This window comes from Pan paniscus, chromosome 6, assembly GCF_029289425.2.
Source record: "Pan paniscus chromosome 6, NHGRI_mPanPan1-v2.0_pri, whole genome shotgun sequence".
In the NCBI taxonomy this organism is placed as follows: Eukaryota; Metazoa; Chordata; class Mammalia; order Primates; family Hominidae; genus Pan; species Pan paniscus.
The window spans coordinates 12,122,037-12,139,568 of NC_073255.2; the positions used below are offsets into that span (position 1 = coordinate 12,122,037).

Consider the following 17,532-nt stretch of genomic DNA (forward strand, 5'->3'; position numbering starts at 1 on the left):
TGTATGACAGGTATGTGAGTTTTTTTTTTTGTTTTATGCTTGTGTGAAGATTTTTGTAGTTAAGCTTTTTTTAAAAAAATGTCAACTGAGTTACTTACGTGATGAAATTAGAACACATACTTCTTACAAGCACATTCTCTCCTATCTCCCTCTTCATTTCAATTGGCACCATAATGCCATTTTTGCCTAACCATAACATAAATTAATATCATTTTATTTTATGGAGTTTTTCTTTCTGGGATAATAACATTTCTGCTTTGTTGCATAATTATCACAGACAGGTTTTTCTTTTTTTGGAGATGGAGTCTTGCTCTGTCACCCAGGCTGGAGTACAGTGGCGCTATCTTGGCTCACTGCAACCTCTGCCTCCCAGGTTCAAGCAATTCTCCTGCTTCAACCTCCCCAGTAGCTGGGATCACAGGCACCTGTCATCAAGCCCAGCTAATTTTTAAAAATATTTTTAGTAGAGATGGGGTTTCTCCATGTTAGCCAGTCTGGTTTGGAACTCCTGACCTCAAGAGATTCTCCCACCTCAGCCTCCGAAAGTGCTAGGATTACAGGTGTGAACCACAGTGCCTGGCCACACACAGGTTCTTTAGTTTTATATGGGAAGAGATTGCATGTCTTTTGCCAAGCCTTTCATTGTATGATTTCTCCATTTGTGAGTTTTATGGGTTTCATTTTTGTTTTTGTTTGTTTTTTAAGGCCAGGGGTCACTCTGTCACCCAGGTTGGAGTGGAGTGGCTTGATCTCACAGCAACCTCCACCTCGCAGGCTCCTGCAATCCTCCCACATTAGCCTCCCAAGTAGCTGGGACCACAGGCAGGCACCGCCACATCTGGCTAATTTTTTGTATTTTTGGTAGAAACCGGGTTTCACCATGTTGCCCGGGCTGGTGTTTCGTTTCGTTTCGTTTCTTCAATTTAGATTCCTTGCTGAGTTAAATCTTTAGGTAGTATATCAAGGGTATATGGATACTGAATCTGTACATGTTTGAAAATGTCTTCCTATTATTTTGATTCTTGAATGACATTTTGCTAATTATCTGAGACTGTGAGCATATGTTTTTCCATTCAAAAACTTCAGTTTTTACAGCATTTCTTTTGCCATATAATACAGAGGAGAAAGCTGCCTGTTTTTCCTTTGTGGTTCTGCCTAATGCTTTTCCTTTGCCTTGCTTACTTTTTTTCCTGGATACTTAAAAGTTTAAGAATAAAGGTCAGGATGTTTTTAAATACTGATCTGTTTATATATTGCATTTTTCTGGTTCATATGTGAGGCCTTTAAATATTCAGATATATGGCCTTCATTTCAGTGCATTTTCTTTTATTATATCTTAGACTTTTTTCCTATTCTGTTCTTTTTTGGAATATAAGTTATCTCTGTTGGCTCTCCATTGCCTGTCTTTCATATCTGTCAACTTCTCTATAATTTCTTTAATCTCTTCAATTCCTAAATGTGTACAAAACAGTTCTGTATAGTTTATGACTTCCTTATTTTACATGGAATAAGTATTCAGAACTGGGTCTTTCACCTCTATTTTGTATCCTGTGTTTCATTTTTTTTCCACTGCAAGATTTTTATGTAGAGTCGATACATTTCTATTTATTTTTAAAATTGAATCAGTTCTAGCTAATCTTAAGAAATGTGTGGATGAAAATCTTTTTTACTTCTTTCCACATAGACAGTTGTTTTATACATCATTTGGATCATTCCCTTTAAATTTTAGCTGGAGTTTTGTGCTGCTGCTGGTTGATAGTCTCTGTGCAGACATTTAGCTGCCTGAGAGAGGTAAATAGGAGATCTGGGACCTGGGGCAAGTGCAAGTAGAGATTTATCTTGATCTTTTCTGTGATTTTTTTAAAAGACTCTGGGAGATTGGATGTGTGTGGGGGTGGGAAGCTTTACCAGACTGGGGGCGTATCATTCAGATTTGTTTGGTATATTCCCCATTTTGTCAAGATGAATAGTGTCTCAGTTAACAAATTGGGTTTAATGGTTTAGAACATATTTTTCTCTGCATAGTAACCTTTGATCCATAGTAGCTTGACACTGTTTTATAGTGCAACTAGCAATATATAGTAATTCAGTTTCTCTACATCCCCACCAACATTTGGTGGTGTCACTATTTTTTAAATTTTTGTCATCTTTATAGGTGTGTAGAAGAATCTTGTAGTTTTCGTTTGCATTTTCCTAATAATGAATGATGTTGAATATGTTTTCATGCTCTTGTCATCTATAGATCTTTGGTGAAATGTCTTTTGCCCATTTTTTATTGCATTTTTATTCTTGTGTGTTCTTGGTTTTTTGGTTTTGAGAGTTTTTTTTTTTTTTGAGACGGAGTCTCACTCTGTCGCCCAGGCTGGAGTGCAATGGCGCAATCTCCGCTCACTGCAACCTCTGCCTCCCAGGTTGGAGTGATTCTCCTGCTTTAGCCTCCTCAGTAGCCGGGATTACAGGCACACGCCACCACGCCTGGCTATTTTTTTTTTTTTTTTGTATTTTTAAGTAGAGACGGGGTTTCACCATGTTGGTCAGGCTGGTCTTGAACTCCTGACCTCGTGATCCACCCTCCTTAGCCTCCCAAAGTGCTGGGATTACAGGTGTGAGCCAATGTGCCCAGGAATTCTTTTTCAGATATGTGTTGCTATGGTTTGAATATTCCCTCCAAAACTCATGTTGAAATTTAATTGTCTTTGTAACAGTATTAAGAGGTAGGACCTTTAATAGGTGATTAGGTCATTAAGGCTCTGCCCTCATGAATGGATTAATGCCATTATCACAGGAGTAGGCTCTTGATAGGAAGGATGTTTTGCCCCGTTTTTCTCTTTGTCTTGGGCACACTTCCTTGCCATGTGATGCCTTCCATCATGGGATGACCCTCACCAGGTGCCAGTGCCATGCTCTTGGACTTCCCAGCCTCCAAAACTGAGCCAAATAAACTTCTGTTCTCCATAAATTACCGTGTTTGCGGTATTCTGTTATAGCAGCTGAAAATGATCTAAGACATGTACTTTGCAAATGTTTTCTTCCAGTCTGTAGTTTGTCCATTCTGTTAATAGGGTCTTTCACAGAACAAGAGATTTAATTTTGATTAAGTTTAATATCAGTTTTTCCCATTTATAAATTGTGCTTTTGGTTCCAAGTCTAAGAGCTCTTTTCCTAGCTCTAAATACCAAAGGTTTTGTTTTTCTTAAAAGTTTCATACTTGCATGTTTTAACATTTAAGTTTATGATCATTTTGAGTTAATTTTGTCTCAGGTGTGAGACTTTGGTCTAGGTTTATTTATTTTTTTTGCCTAGGAATGTCCACCATCATTTGTTGAAAAGGCTGTCTTTGCTCCATCACTTGCTTTTGTACCTTTGTCAAAAATCAGTTGAGCATATGTATGTGGGTCTGTTTCTGGGTTTTCTATTCTGCTGCATTGATCCTTGTGTGCATTCACCAGAACTATAAGGTCTTGATTCCTGTAGCCCTATGATGTCTTGAACTCACGTGACTTATCCCTCCCCTTTTTCTCATTTTTCAAAATTGTAGCTATTCTAGTTCTTTTGCCCTAACCTACAATCTTTAGAATAATCTTGTCTGTCTCTACAAAAAAAATCTTGCTAGAACTTCAGTAGAAATTGCATTAAGCATGCACATCAATTTGGGGAGAATTGACCTCCTTACTAAGTTGAATTTTTAATTCCATGAACGAAGTATGAATCCTCATTTATTCGATCTTAGTTGATTTTCTTCATCAGCATTATTTAGCTTTTGTCATACAAGTCGTATACATGTTTTTTTTAGCTTTATACATAATTCATGTTTTTTTGAGCAATTGTAAATGACATTGTATTACTTTAGTGTCCTTGTGTTCATTATTAGTATATAGAAATACAATTTATTTTGGCATGTGTATCTTATATCCTGTGACCTTGCTGAATTTACTGTTTGTAGCATTTTTCTTTTCACAAAATCCTTGAGATTTCCTTCACAGTCACATTATCTACAAATCTGCAAATAGGGATGGTTTCATTTTTTCCATTACAATCTATATGCCTTTTCATTCTCTTTTTTGTTTTTCTCCTTTATTATACTGGCTAGAATTTCCAGTACTATATTGAGTAAGAGTGAATGAGAGTGGACATCCTTTCCTTGTTCATGATCTTAACGTGAAAACATTCAGTCTTTTACCATTAAGTGTACCATTAGCTGTTAGTTTTTGATACTTGTTCTTTATCAAGTTAAGGAAATTCCTTCTGTTTTTGTTTTTCTGAGAGTTATTTGTCCTGAATATTGGATTTTGTCAGGTATTTTTTCTGCATCTTTTCATTTGTGTGAATTTTCCTTTTTAGTTGGTTAATAGGATGAATCGTGTTGATTTTTAAATATTGAACCATCCTTACATACTCAGAATAAACTCTACTTGGTCATAATTCTTTTTACATAATGCTGAATTCTATTTACTAATACTTTGTGAAATACTAATACTTCATTAAGTATAAGTACTTAACATGCTAATTCATACTTTTAAGTATTTTTGTTTCTGTATTTCTGAGAAGGGTAGTAGTCTGTAGTTTTTTTTGGTTTTTTTTTTGTACTGTCTTTGTTGGATTTTGGTATCAGGGTAATATGAACTTGATAAAATGAATTGGGAAGTGTTCTCTCCTACTTTTTGGAGGAGATTGTACAAATTGATGTTAAAACATTAAAAAATAATTTTTAGAACATCTGTTAGAATTCTCCAGTAAAACCATCTGGACCTGGAGATTTTTGCGGGGGTCAGGGGCGGGGGGTGAGGGGAGTTTTAAAATTGTGAGTTCAGTTTCTATAAATAATTATATGGCTGTTCAAATAATCTATTTCATATTGAGTGAATTGTGATGGTTTATGCTTTTCAAGGAATTGGTCCATTTCATCTAAGTTGTCAAATTTATACATGTAGAGTTGTTTGTAGTATTCCCTTATTATCCTTTGGTATCTGCAGGGTCAATAGAAATATCCCCTGTATTATTCCTGCTATTGGTAGTTTGTGTCTCAGTCTTTAGAGGCTGTCCATTTTATTAATCTTATCAAAGAACCAGCTCTTTTTTTTACATTTTAGGTTCAGGGGTACATATACAGGTTTGTTACAGAGGTGAATTGTGTGTCATGGGGGTTTGGTGTATTTAAGCATAGTGTATTTAAGTGTATTAAGTGTATTTAAGTGTATTAAGCGTATTTAAGTGTATTAAGCATAGTGTATTTAACCAATAGATAGTTTTTCAGTCCTCACCCTCTTCCCTCCCTCCAGTCTTAGGTAGTTTCTGGTGACTGTTATTCCCTTCTTTGTGTCCATATGTCCTCTGTGTTTAGTTACCACTTACAAGTGAGAACTAATAAGGTTTTCTGTCCTGTGTTAGTTCACTTAAAATAATGCCTATTTTAAATTTTATTAATTTCTGCTCTTTATTATTTTATTCCTTCTTGCTTTGGGTTTATTGTGCTCTTTTTGTTGAGTCTTGAGGTAGAAGCTTAAATAATCAATTTATTTCTCTCTTTTTTAATGTAAACAGTTAGTGCTATAAGTTTTCCTCTTAGCACTGCTTTTGCTGTGCCGCTCTATTGTTTCCAAACTGTTTCTTTGCTATTTTTACTTCCCTGTATCATTAGCAAAACTAAACTCCAGGAAAGCAGGGAAAGGTACTTGTTTTTTGCTTTTCGCAGTATATAGCATAGTGCTGTGTATTTGAAAATAATTTTTGAGCTTTAAAACTTAGATCTCAGCTTGGCAGCTTACATCTGCTTATAACCAGGAACTGGAAGAAACACAATACAAATATTCCCTAAAATTAGAAGAAAACTATAGAGGGTTTATTGCAAGTAAAATTCTACTTAATAAATTTATTTTTGTTTGTTGAAAAGCATATGGAAAACACTGTATGGGTTAAGTCTTTAGCAGTGTGTTTGTTTTTTGTGTTTGAGAATTTATATAGAGAAACATTTGAGTTTTTTAATGGCAAAATTAAAGAGCAGAGGCATGAATATTTAGTCTGAAACCAGTTCCAATCTCTCAGCAAACATTAACATCCTCCCAGTCCATTCTTAGAGCCCGTGGACTTTTCAATATCTTATTTGCACCTCAAGATTTATAAATAGAGCAAAAGCGGTTTCTCGTTGGACCTACTGATGACATAACCTTTTACGTATTCCATTTAAAGATAATTTTAGAGAGAAAGGGAAAGGATATGGAAAGTTAATAGACAGCTATAGGTGCGAGAGTGGTGTGTGGAAAAACTAGTGAACTTTAAATGAAATGGGGGTGAAAATTCCAATTTACAATGTTGGCTGGCTGGTTTGGGTCAATTTAATTAACCTGTCTCATACTCAGTTTCTTCATCTGTAATATGAAAGGGATACTGCTATCGAGTTTTCAGGTTGCTGTGAGTATCAGAAAAAAACATAAAAATTTCTAACATGGTACCTCACATGTACTATATTTGTAAATGTAAGGTGTGTGACTGTAAGATTTATGTCACTTTCATAAGGAAAATCTTTTGGGAAAATATAAAGATGTATCAAAAATTATTTTAATATGGTTAGAAGAGGGAATATATTTTGAATACATAAATGCAGCAAATGAATCCCATAATCCAGAGCAAAATTAGAAGTACCTGATTGTCACCTTGGCAAAATGTGGTATAAAGTGTTAAAATTTAAAAAAAAAAAAACTAGAATTTCAGGGACTTTATTGTGAATTACACTGACTTCCTGAAAGCCTGAAAGGAAGAAGACGTGCGCTCATGGTAAAGGGCATTACAATCTTGCTGAAAGAATATTCTTGAACTGGTGGAGTGGCTGAAAACCAAGCATAAGAGGTTAAAGGCTGTATCCTCAGAATTCTCTGGCACCCATGTAAGAAGACCATGGAGTAATATTTACAAAGTTCTTAGGGAGAAGAAAGTTTGTGCAATAGCAGACATTCTGAAGCCTGCAAGAATTTCAGATGTGGCACCGATTAGCACCATTAAAAAAAACTGCTTGCTGAAACCCAGCTAACAAAAACGGGATATTAATGAAAAACTCAAATTTAGAGGAGTTGTGATTAAAAAGGACTCTTGGTGAGCATGGAATCTAGTTTAATGTAGATCCAGGATTAAGCAGTCATGGAATTACAGTTCATAATTCATATAATGTAAACTATGTACATTTTTACCAAATAAAAGCAGTTAACAAAAATTGGTTGTGGCAGAGGGAGTGTGTGTGTATGTATATGTGTATATATATATTTGTACATGTGTGTATCCGTGCTGATTTCCACATTTCACAGCAAGAAATCAATAGATAGTGCCTAAAATTGAGCTTATTTAATGAGCCCTCCAACTCCTTTCTGTTTTTTTGTAAACTTTTCTTAATTTTTAGAGGGATCCTTTAGAGGATGGGGGTCATATTACAAATGTCTAGGTGACATTCAGATTTTTTAGATTCATTTCCTTTCCTTTATTTCCTATAAATTCAAATAAATCTAATTAATGTTAATTCTTTAAAAACGAGATGACTAGTATAATTCCCATTCTGTAAAACTGTAGTGTTACGGTTTGAATATTTGTCCCCTCTAAAACTCATGTTGAAATTTAATTCCCAGTTTGGCCATATTAATAGGGCCTTTAAGGAAGTGATTGGTTTATGAGACAGACCTCTGCCCTCATGAATGGTTTAATCCATTAATGGGTTAATAACTTAATGGGTTATCATGGGAAGGGAACTGTTTTGGCTTTATAAAGAAAGGGAAGAGGAACAAACCTAAGCTAACACGTTAGCATGCGTATCCCTCATGCCATGTGATGCTCTGTGCCACCTCAAGACTCTTCAGAGAAGAGTCCTCAAACAGCAAGAAGGCTCTTACCAGATGTGCCCCCTTTGGCCTTGGACTTTCTAGCCTCCGTAACTGTAAGAAATAAATGCTTTCTCTTTATAAATTACCCAGTTTCAGTTGTTCTGTTATAAATACCAGAAAATGGACTAAGACATAATAGCAAGTGGTTAAGAGTCTGAATTCCTGATTCAGATTCCTAGTGTGACTCTCTGTGTCTGAATTCATCTGTAAATGGGAATACTAGTCCGTACTTTATAGTTTGCAGATGCTCTTAGTACAGGGTTCAAATGTTAACTGTAATTACCTCTCCTATTTTTGTTATTGCTGGAGATAAACCTGTAATGATAATCACAAAATATTAATAATTGTTTCTGGGTAGTAGGACTTGTGATGATTTCTTCCTTCTAAATCCTTTTTTAACAATGAATAGCATAAAGCTGTCCCTTTAAAAATAAAATTAAAATATAAATTTTAGTTGTCCCGGGAGTTCTTTTGTATCTGAAACCTCAGTTGTCAAGCTTGGAAATCTGTACTTTTAAAATATCCTCAAGCGATTCTGATTACACATCAGGTTTGGAAGCACTTGGCATAAAGAACTTCCCCCACCCAATTCAAAGAAATAGTATTTAAGCCCTCATAATGTGCAGTGTGGTTAAGCTGTGTCTTTTTCCAGTCTAGTCTACCTCAACACTCTTGTGGACATGATTTTTGCCAAAAATCTGAGTGAGTTTTGGGATGCATTCTACCCCCATGAGATGGCTATTTTATCCCAGGAGCAGGAAAAAAAAAGGGGGGAGTTTACAGTTATTTAGTCATAAGGCCGGAGTCCTTTAAATTGGAAGGGAATGTGGTAAACACAACACAAGAGGAGCCAACACATTCTGAGTGTGCTGATACTCTGGGGGAGAAGAGTAAGAGAGTATGACAGGCATCAGACAGCATCACAAAACATTTTAAAGTTAAAAACAATTATGTAACACCGAGAAGTCAGTTTTCCCTACATTCACTCCAGGATAGATGCCTTGCTTAAAAAGTGCCTCTTCAGCTAAGAAAAACTGTGTCCATAAGTACTTCACTAGCTTTCCACAAACAGTAACTGTTTTTGTGTTATAGAAGTAGGCTTGTTCTGAAGCTCAGCATGTCCTTGGAATATGATTGAGTAGCATGTTAGTATTCATAGTTGATGGAGCTGGGTTAGCACTTCTTTAACTTCAGATATCCATATGATGATAGAAATAGGGATTTTCTCTGGTCCTGCAGTCCTTCCTCTTCTCAGTCACAGTGCTTTCTGCCTAAGTGGTACTGAATGGCATTGTGACTACTGCTTTCTTCTCCAGTGCCAGGAGCGGTAGACTCTGCAGCAGTAAAATACTGTCTTTGTTCCTTTCTGAGATGGTGAAGTGGCTATGTATGGTATTAAGGCAAAATCACAGCTAGGACAAAAAGCAATGGAAAACCAAGATCAGTGTGCTGTAAGGCAAAGTGTTAGTGAGAGAATCAGAGGATGTAGAGAGTGACAACTCAGTATCTGCTAATGTTACCTTAAAAGTCTTGCTCCAGGTTCACTGCTTCAATCGTATTCTGCTTGTCTTCCTCCATAAGAAATTAAGAGTTAAAACATCTTTCATTTACTTCTCTTGGCTTCATGTTTTCAATTCGTGGTACTTTCATATCACATACCTCTATTGTAGATTGTCTTGATCATGTATACTGCTAAAGGAAGGACTTGTATAATATCAAACAGATACTTGACTAATCAGTTCTCTGGCTGTTTGAATGAAATTTCAAACCAAGATTTCTGGTTAGAGCAAGGTCTAATGAACTGGGCCTCAGACAATCGAGATATTTAGAATTTCAGAACAATCACTTAAGACAGGAGGGATATGTTTTATTGTATCTTTTGGATATAAAGATTACACTAACGGCCAACCTGAATGAGGGAAAGGGGGCAGTAGGGAGGCAGAATTTGAGACCCCCTCATCAGAGAAAACAGCAGAAAGACATGGTAAACTTGTTTCTGCTTTTCCTGTGGCAAATTTGATTGGGTGTAGAGAGAAGGATCGTTGAGTGGGGCTATGTACTCATCATCCATGAAGGCCTACCTTTCTGAACTTGAAGGTACAGTCAGGATAGAGCAAAAGGTGTAAACAAGTATCTGATAGTTTCAGATGGTTAATTTACATCTCAAGATACTGGGCAGCTTTGCTTATACTGTGCTGTTCCTTCACCTCTCCTCTTCCTCTTAGGGTTTTTCTTCCCAAACTGGAATTACAATTCAGGAGAGAGCCTGAAATATAAGATATATAATGCAGCATAAGCATGGTGTGTTGTCATGGCATGCCAATTTTACTTGTAGATTTTGGGATATTTTTATATCAAATATGAATATATTAAGTATGTACTTAATGGGATAAAGACACAGGAAGGGGTTTTTGTATACACTTTTTACTGAAATAAATGTTGATACAGAAAAGTATGTAAAATCATAAATGTAGAGCTTAATGAATGTCACAGAGAACAAGCCATGTAACTACTAGTTTTTTTTGTGGTATCAATAAGCTTTCCTTTTATTACTGTTTGTATGGTATATCTTTCTATTATTTTGCTTTCAACTTTAGAAATCTATTTAATATGTGTCTCTTGTAAGCTGCATGTAGATGAGTTTATTTTTCTCGAGTCTGGCTGGCAATCTTTATTTTTTAATTGTAGTTTTTAGTCTATTTGCTTTTAATATAATCATTGATATGTTTAGTTCTAAATCAACCACCTTACTATTTATTTTCTATTTGTCTCGTCTATTCTATATTCCCTTTTTTTTTTTTAACATTGCCTTGATTTGGGGTATTTTCCCATTTCATTTTTTTGTATTTGAATTTAATTATATTGTTTTACTGTTTGTTTGTTTAAAGATTATATTATACATCCTTGGTCTTTTAAAGGCTATTATTAATCAGTTTTTTTTTTTTAAACAACTCCTGGACAGTGAAATGACTTTAGAGCTCTTAAACTCTATGGATCCTCCTTATACTTTTTGATGCCAGTTTTGTAATTTGTTTTAATGGTAATAATACTAATATCTTGTGAGACTTTCAAAAAATGTTTTATTATAGCCAATATTTATTTGGATTTACTTACGTACATAACCTTTTTATGACTCTCCCTTCCTTCCTACATCTCTGAATTTTTATCTGAAATTCTTTTCCTTCTGCCTGAAGAATTAGAAATAGACCTGTTAGTGATAAATTCACTTAGGTTTTGTTTTTCTGAACATGTTTTTAAGGCTCATTCTTGAAGGACATTTTTGCTGGATACAGAATGCTAGGTTGGTAGTTCTGTTCTTTTAGCACTTTAAAAATAGTTCACTGCAGTCTTGATTCTGTTGTTTCTGCTAAAAAGTCAGCTGTCAGTCTTATTACACCTTTTAAGTTTTTTTCTCTGTCCTTGGTTTTCAGTAGTTTGACTGATGTACTTAGGTAATGTTTTCTTTTTCTTTGTAATCTTCATTGGATTTTGTAGATTTTTAATGTGAGGGTTGGCACTGTGTCAGTTTTGGAAAATATTCAGTCATTATTTCTTTAAATACCACTTCTCCTGAGTTATGTCTCTTCCCTCAAAGGTTCCAGTTAACACTTACATTAGACCCTTTCACTTTATTCTGTTTTTTTGCTCAATTCTTTTTCAATCCATTTGTTTTTCCATACTTCATTCTGCGTATTTTCTTCTGACCTAGCTTTTTAGGTTATTAATTTTTTTCTTCAGCTGTGACTATTCTATGCCTAATTTCTTAATCTTGCCATTTAATTTCTTGACTTTATTAAGAATAGTTATTTCTAAGCTAAAAATATGAAAATCTTATTTGAGTCTTTTGGCTCTGTTTCTATTGTCTACTTTTTTGTGTTTAGCTGTAATTTTCTTCTTGATGCCTGGTTGTTTTGGACATTGTGTATCAAAATTTTGTCCATGTTGTATACCAAAAAAAAAAAGAAGTAGTGATAATTTGAGGTTCTTCATGATTTTATATTTCTCCAGGAGAATATTTTTACAGTTAGGCTAGGGCGGATCATCCAGTCAGTGGCTGAGATGACTCTAACGTAGACTTCAGCCGTTGTAAAGATTGGTCTATTTTTGTTTTGTTCTTATTCTCAGATTGTAGCCTTTCAGAGTCCTTGATAAGAGCATAGGTGTTTTTCAGGACCTCTTCTAAGCAGACTTTGGACATTAATTTTTGCTTAGCTTTATTGCCCTTGCTGTTTTCTCTTTCAGAATCAGTCATTGTCTTGAGGATAGAGCTGTGCCAGATGTCTGGTCTGCCTCTTTTCTTCCTTCTTCCAGATTTTGGCCCTACTAATTCTCACTGCCTTGATGTCTTACCAATGTCTTCAAACACATATTTATTATTTTTTTACATTTTGTTCAGTTTTTCTGATTTCACTTGGTTGTTCTAAAAGAACCTAGTCAGCCATTCCAGAAATACATGAAGTTGTTTTGTTTTTATTATTGTAGTGGTGATTGTTGGTTTGTACTTTTGCTTTCACAAAATATTTCAAAGCAATTTTGATTTTTAGGGTTATATTTCCCAGACCTCTACTTTCACTGCCCATTGCCCTCTGCTGTTAGTGGTGATTAGGTGAAGAGTTTGAGAAATGTAATGGAAAGGGCATGGGTTTTTTTTGTTTGTTTGTTTTTTGTTTTTTTGAGACAGAGTCTTGCTCTGTCACCCAGGCTGTAATACAGTGGCATGATCTCGGTCCTGCAGTCCTGCCTCCCAGGTTCTAGTGATTCTTCTGCCTCAGTCTCCCAGGTAGCTGGGATTACAGGCACGTACCACTATGCCCGGCTAATTTTTGTATTTTTAGTAGAGATGGGGTTTCACCATGTTGGCCAGGCTGGTCTTGAACTCCTGACCTCAGGTGATCCGCCTGCCTTGGCCTCCCAAAGTGCTAGGATTACAGGCGTGAGCCACCACGCCCAGCCGGGCATGGGCTTTTTAAGCACACAGACCTACATTCAAACTGTGGCTCCTTCTGATTGTGTCAGCCTATATGAATTACCTGTTTAAAATTACCTTTTTAAAATTTCTCTTTCCTCATCTGCAGACGGGTTTAGTGAGAATGAAAAAGGACATTGAAATTAAATTTTATTTAAAATGAAATAATGTATGGACAGCTTCTGATATATAATAAATGTTTAGTAAACTTATTTTTTTAATTATCTTGAGGAATAGGAAACTAGAGTTAAGACCAATCTTATAAGGAATTTAATAGAAGTTATAACTTCACCATATAGTAATTGTTAAAAGCTTAAAAAGGGCGTTTATGTCTATGTTTGGTTGTGGGGCAGTTCAACAGGCATCTGTGTCCCAGGTACCCTACTTAATCTCGTTAATATTATAGATTCCATCCAAAATCTAGATCTTGCAGTATAGAGCAGAGGTCAGCAAACTTTTTCTTTTTTTTTCTGAGATAGTTTCACTCTTTTGCCCAGGCTGGAGTTCAGTGGTGCAGTCTTGGCACACTGCAACCTCCGCCTTCTGAGTTCAAGTGATTCTCCCACCTTATTCTTACCAATTCTTCCCAAGTATTCACCTTATTCTTCCCAAGTAGCTGTGACTGCAGGCATTTGCCACCATGCCCAGCTAATTTTTTACCATGTTGTCCAGGCTGGTCTCAAGCTCCTGACTTCAAGTGATCCACCCGCCTCGGCCTCCCAGAGTGCTGGGATTACAGGCATGAGCCACTGTGCCTACCCAGCAAACTTTTTCTATAAAGGGCTAGATATGGTTTTGTGAGACATATTGCCTCTATTGTAGCTATTCACTCTGCTGTTTTAGGGCAAAAGTAGCCATAGTCAATATATAAATGAATGGGCATGGGTGTGTTCAAATAAAACTCTATTTACAAAAACAGGTAGCAGGCCAGCTTTGGTCCATGGGTCCTCAAACTGTGCTGACCCTAGTCCTCCACAAGCTACAAGTATTTTTTTACATTTATAAAGGATTGTTTAAGAAGAAGATGCAACAGAAACCACATGAGACCCAAAAAGCCAAAAATATTTTATTTCTAGTTCTTTACAGAAAGGGTTTGCTAACTTTTGGGTTGGAGAATGGGTGGTGGTTGCTACCAAAGAAAAAGAAGTAGACTTCCGTACTCAGAGTTAACAGCAAAGAAAGAAAAACAACATGACAGGAAGTCCTGGATCCACAAAGGATCCTGGTGGGAAGAATAGGAAATTCTGTGTGCAATATTGACATACTTATCCATACCCCACCCCAACTGTGACTGTCCTACTAATTAATCTATTTTTATGGATTTTCCATAATGTGCTGTTTTAGCAGCAAATAGAGGGGTAAACTCATAGATAATAGCTAAATACTGGTAGAAATTAACTTTCCATTATAGCTAAATGTTACCAGAATTTTTACTCCGATTATGTATACAGCTTTGATTTTATAACATCCTGCTAATTTTTGTTCTTACAGAAATACACTTTCGGGAAATGGCCTCTAAATCCTGGCTGAATTTTTTAACCTTCCTCTGTGGATCAGCAATAGGATTTCTTTTATGTTCTCAGCTATTTAGTATTTTGTTGGGAGAAAAGGGTGACACCCAGCCTAATGTTCTTCATAATGATCCCCATGCAAGGCATTCAGATGATAATGGACAGAATCATCTAGAAGGACAAATGAACTTCAATGCAGATTCTAGCCAACATAAAGGTATGGTTTACTTTATTAAGCAGTAAACATAAGCAGTATTTTCGTCTAAATTTTGTCATATTCCTGTCTGTATCTGTTAATTAAAATGGGCTATATATTCCAGATATTAAAAATAATTCTTGGTTTGCCTCAAGAGAAGGGAATTGCTAAAACTCTATTTAGGGAATAAGATATTAATTTTGAATTAGTTTTTAAGTAGAAATAATTCAGAACCCATGATTTGGGGAAGGGCATAACTATTCAGATTTGATTTGTTTCTGAAAATGTTTTTCTAGGTTCAGTTTTGTTATATGTGTGTCTTTGGTTTTTGTTACTTGTTTTGGTCATAGCTTTTGCTTAAGTCTTGTTTTCCTAGAGAAACTTGAGGTGTATGTAAGTTTCGATTTATATTTTTATAATTAGTTAATATAACTAATCTTTTTTTTCCTCAAGAGGCACAAAGAACAAGGAAGTTAAAAACCAAGGATGCGTTCTAAAGACTTCATTTTCTCCTAGCCTCCTACCTCTAACCAGATTTTCTCAGTTGAGTTATTTATGTGTCCCTTAAGTGTTGGTTCTCTCTAAGTTTCTGTCCTTTAGCTGTTTGTCTGTGTGACATCATTAACCCGCATAATTTTAATTTCCTTCTATTTCTTACTGTCTTTAGCCCAGTTCCAGACATTGTGAGATGACATTAACACAATGCAAAATACGGTTTGACAGAAAATAATATAAGTAGCTTGAAAACAATTGGAATTCTGGGATGCAGAGGGTCCACTATTCAGTTTTTTCTCTTCTCTTCTCAGTAGTAAATTATTTCTTCACCACCTCTCAAGCAGAGGTTGAACGGTGAGATTTCAAAGCCTGGTTCCATTTTATCAACTAGCAAACATAAACATACTATTACAAAGTATGTTGTGTTTTGTGATTGTTTATGTAACAGTAATTCAGCTCTGAGCAAGTGCTCTGTGTTCTTACAGAACAGTTTGGTCACTGTGTATTTGCTCTGTAGCATAGCTACATGTCTTTAGGTGATCAATTGGAGGCAGAGTTCCCTACTAATAGTAAGCCGTACTAGGCCTCACTACAGGCATGTGTATTAGATACATACTTGTCCAGCTCAATGGCCTACAAAATGTGGGGTATGCTAAAAGTTTGTCTACTCCCTTCAGACTCAGCATGTGTAAATTGAGTCTCCTTTTCCTTCCTACTCCTAGAAGTTGCTCTTCCTCCTCTATTCTTTCTTTTATATGGCTCATTACCATCTGTCTGTGCCAGAAATTAAGAAATCATGGTAGGTGCTTGCCTTCACATGCTAGCCAATTCGATTTGTCAGTACATTCTAACAGTGCTGCTACTTTACCATTTTTCATCTCTTTTCCTCTCAGTCCTCAGTGCATTTCTGATTCAGGCCTTCAGCTATACCCACGTACCTGCACTCAACCAAACGTCACCATTCCTTTTGGTGAACTTATAACCTATTTTCTGTATTATGTCTTTATTTTTTAATCTTCCTCTTTGTTCTACCTAGGTCCCTATCTACTGCTCTGTAGGATTTATTAGCCACTATTTTCCTTCAGCACATTGAATCCTTTGTTCATACCTCTATAATAACATCTCTTAGTACTTAGCAATTATTGGTTTGTGTGTCAGGCTCAGGCTCCCTGAATGGACTGAATTCCTCTGCAGCAGGAAATGTGTCTTACTCATTTTTTTCATCTCCTATGCCAGCCCATGCCCAGTACAAAGCAATTAGTGAATGAAAAATTATTTATCAAGTTCAGCGGTGGACAAACCTGTCTTACCTGAATGAAACAGATTGGGGATTCCTGCATTCACTGTTTCTATCTATTCAAGGTTTGGTATATTTGTATAGCCAAGAGATTGGGCTCCTCAAGGATATGAGATGTCTGTGCTTTCTGACTGAAAGTAGGGTGATTTTGTCTGCTGTTGTCCTTTTGGATTGTGAATCTTGATACTCAGAGGGACATGAGAATTTTTATTTTTTATTTTTTTTGAGATGGAGTCTCGCTCTGTCACCCACGCTGGAGTGCAGTGGTGGGATCTCGGCTCACTGCAACCTCCGCCTCCCGGGTTCAAGCAATTCTCCTGCCTTAGCCTCCCGAGTAGCTGGGATTACAGGCGCCCGCCACTACGCTTGGCTAATTTTTTGTATCTTTTTTAGTAGAGACAGGGTTTCACCATGTTGACCAGGCTGGTCTCGAACTCCTGACCTCGTGATCTACCCGCCTCAGCCTCCCAACTACCCGCCTCAGCCTCCCAAAGTGCTGGGATTACAGGCATGAGCCACTGTGCCCAGCTGGGACATGAGAATATTTTTATGTTCCACCCAGCTTTTCCCATTATTCCCTCTCAGTTGGTTAACTAGTATATTATATGCCTCCATTGTTAATTTCTCATAGGACTAAGCTTCTGTAACTTGCTGTTTGACCTTAATTTTAAGCATATGCTTCGTCAGGATATTGCCCAGAACATTGCTACTGAAAGTCAGTTCATAAAGAATGTCTGCTTATTTGGGAGTAAGCAGAAACTTTTATTGTAATTGGAGTAATTTTGTCTGAAGCTAAAAATAAAAATTTAGGACTTGTTTTATATTTTAGTTTTATTTTTCTTATAATTCATTTTTATCCTATTTACACAGTGTAGACCTCTATTAGAAATAAAAATTGGCCTTTCACCACAGATAGCTTGGGAAGTACTCATCTAGAATCTCATCATTGAGCTCTTCCTCTATACCGGTGCTACTCAAAATGCGGTCCTGGCCTGACACTTTGTAAACTGTTTGTCTGCAGAAGATAATGAGGTTACACTAGGATGTAGATCAGTTTTACGCTCACTGCTTACTTAAATGGACAGTTTTAAGTTTCAGTTTTAAGCTCACTGCTTAGTTAAGTGGACATTTTGATTGGTTGGTTCTGATAGTAGGCCTTTTTCAAAGTAATGTGTTGCTTTCTATTCTGGTATAAGCTCCTTGTT

The 17,532-nt window shown here is 36.2% G+C and overlaps 1 protein-coding gene across 11 annotated transcripts in view; it reads left to right on the forward strand.

The window, feature by feature from the left end:
• The window catches only part of C1GALT1 (core 1 synthase, glycoprotein-N-acetylgalactosamine 3-beta-galactosyltransferase 1), a 120,729-nt gene that overhangs the window by 65,625 nt on the left and 37,572 nt on the right, over positions 1-17,532 (forward strand). For all 11 annotated transcript variants that reach the window (XR_004672351.3, XR_004672352.3, XM_063605631.1 and 8 more), the window contains one exon: positions 14,320-14,556. Coding sequence is in view for 9 of the 11 variants with exons in the window: in XM_055115700.3 (XP_054971675.1) it covers positions 14,320-14,556 (237 nt within the window). In the remaining 2 variants the exon portion in view is untranslated. The remainder of the gene's footprint in view (positions 1-14,319; positions 14,557-17,532) is intronic.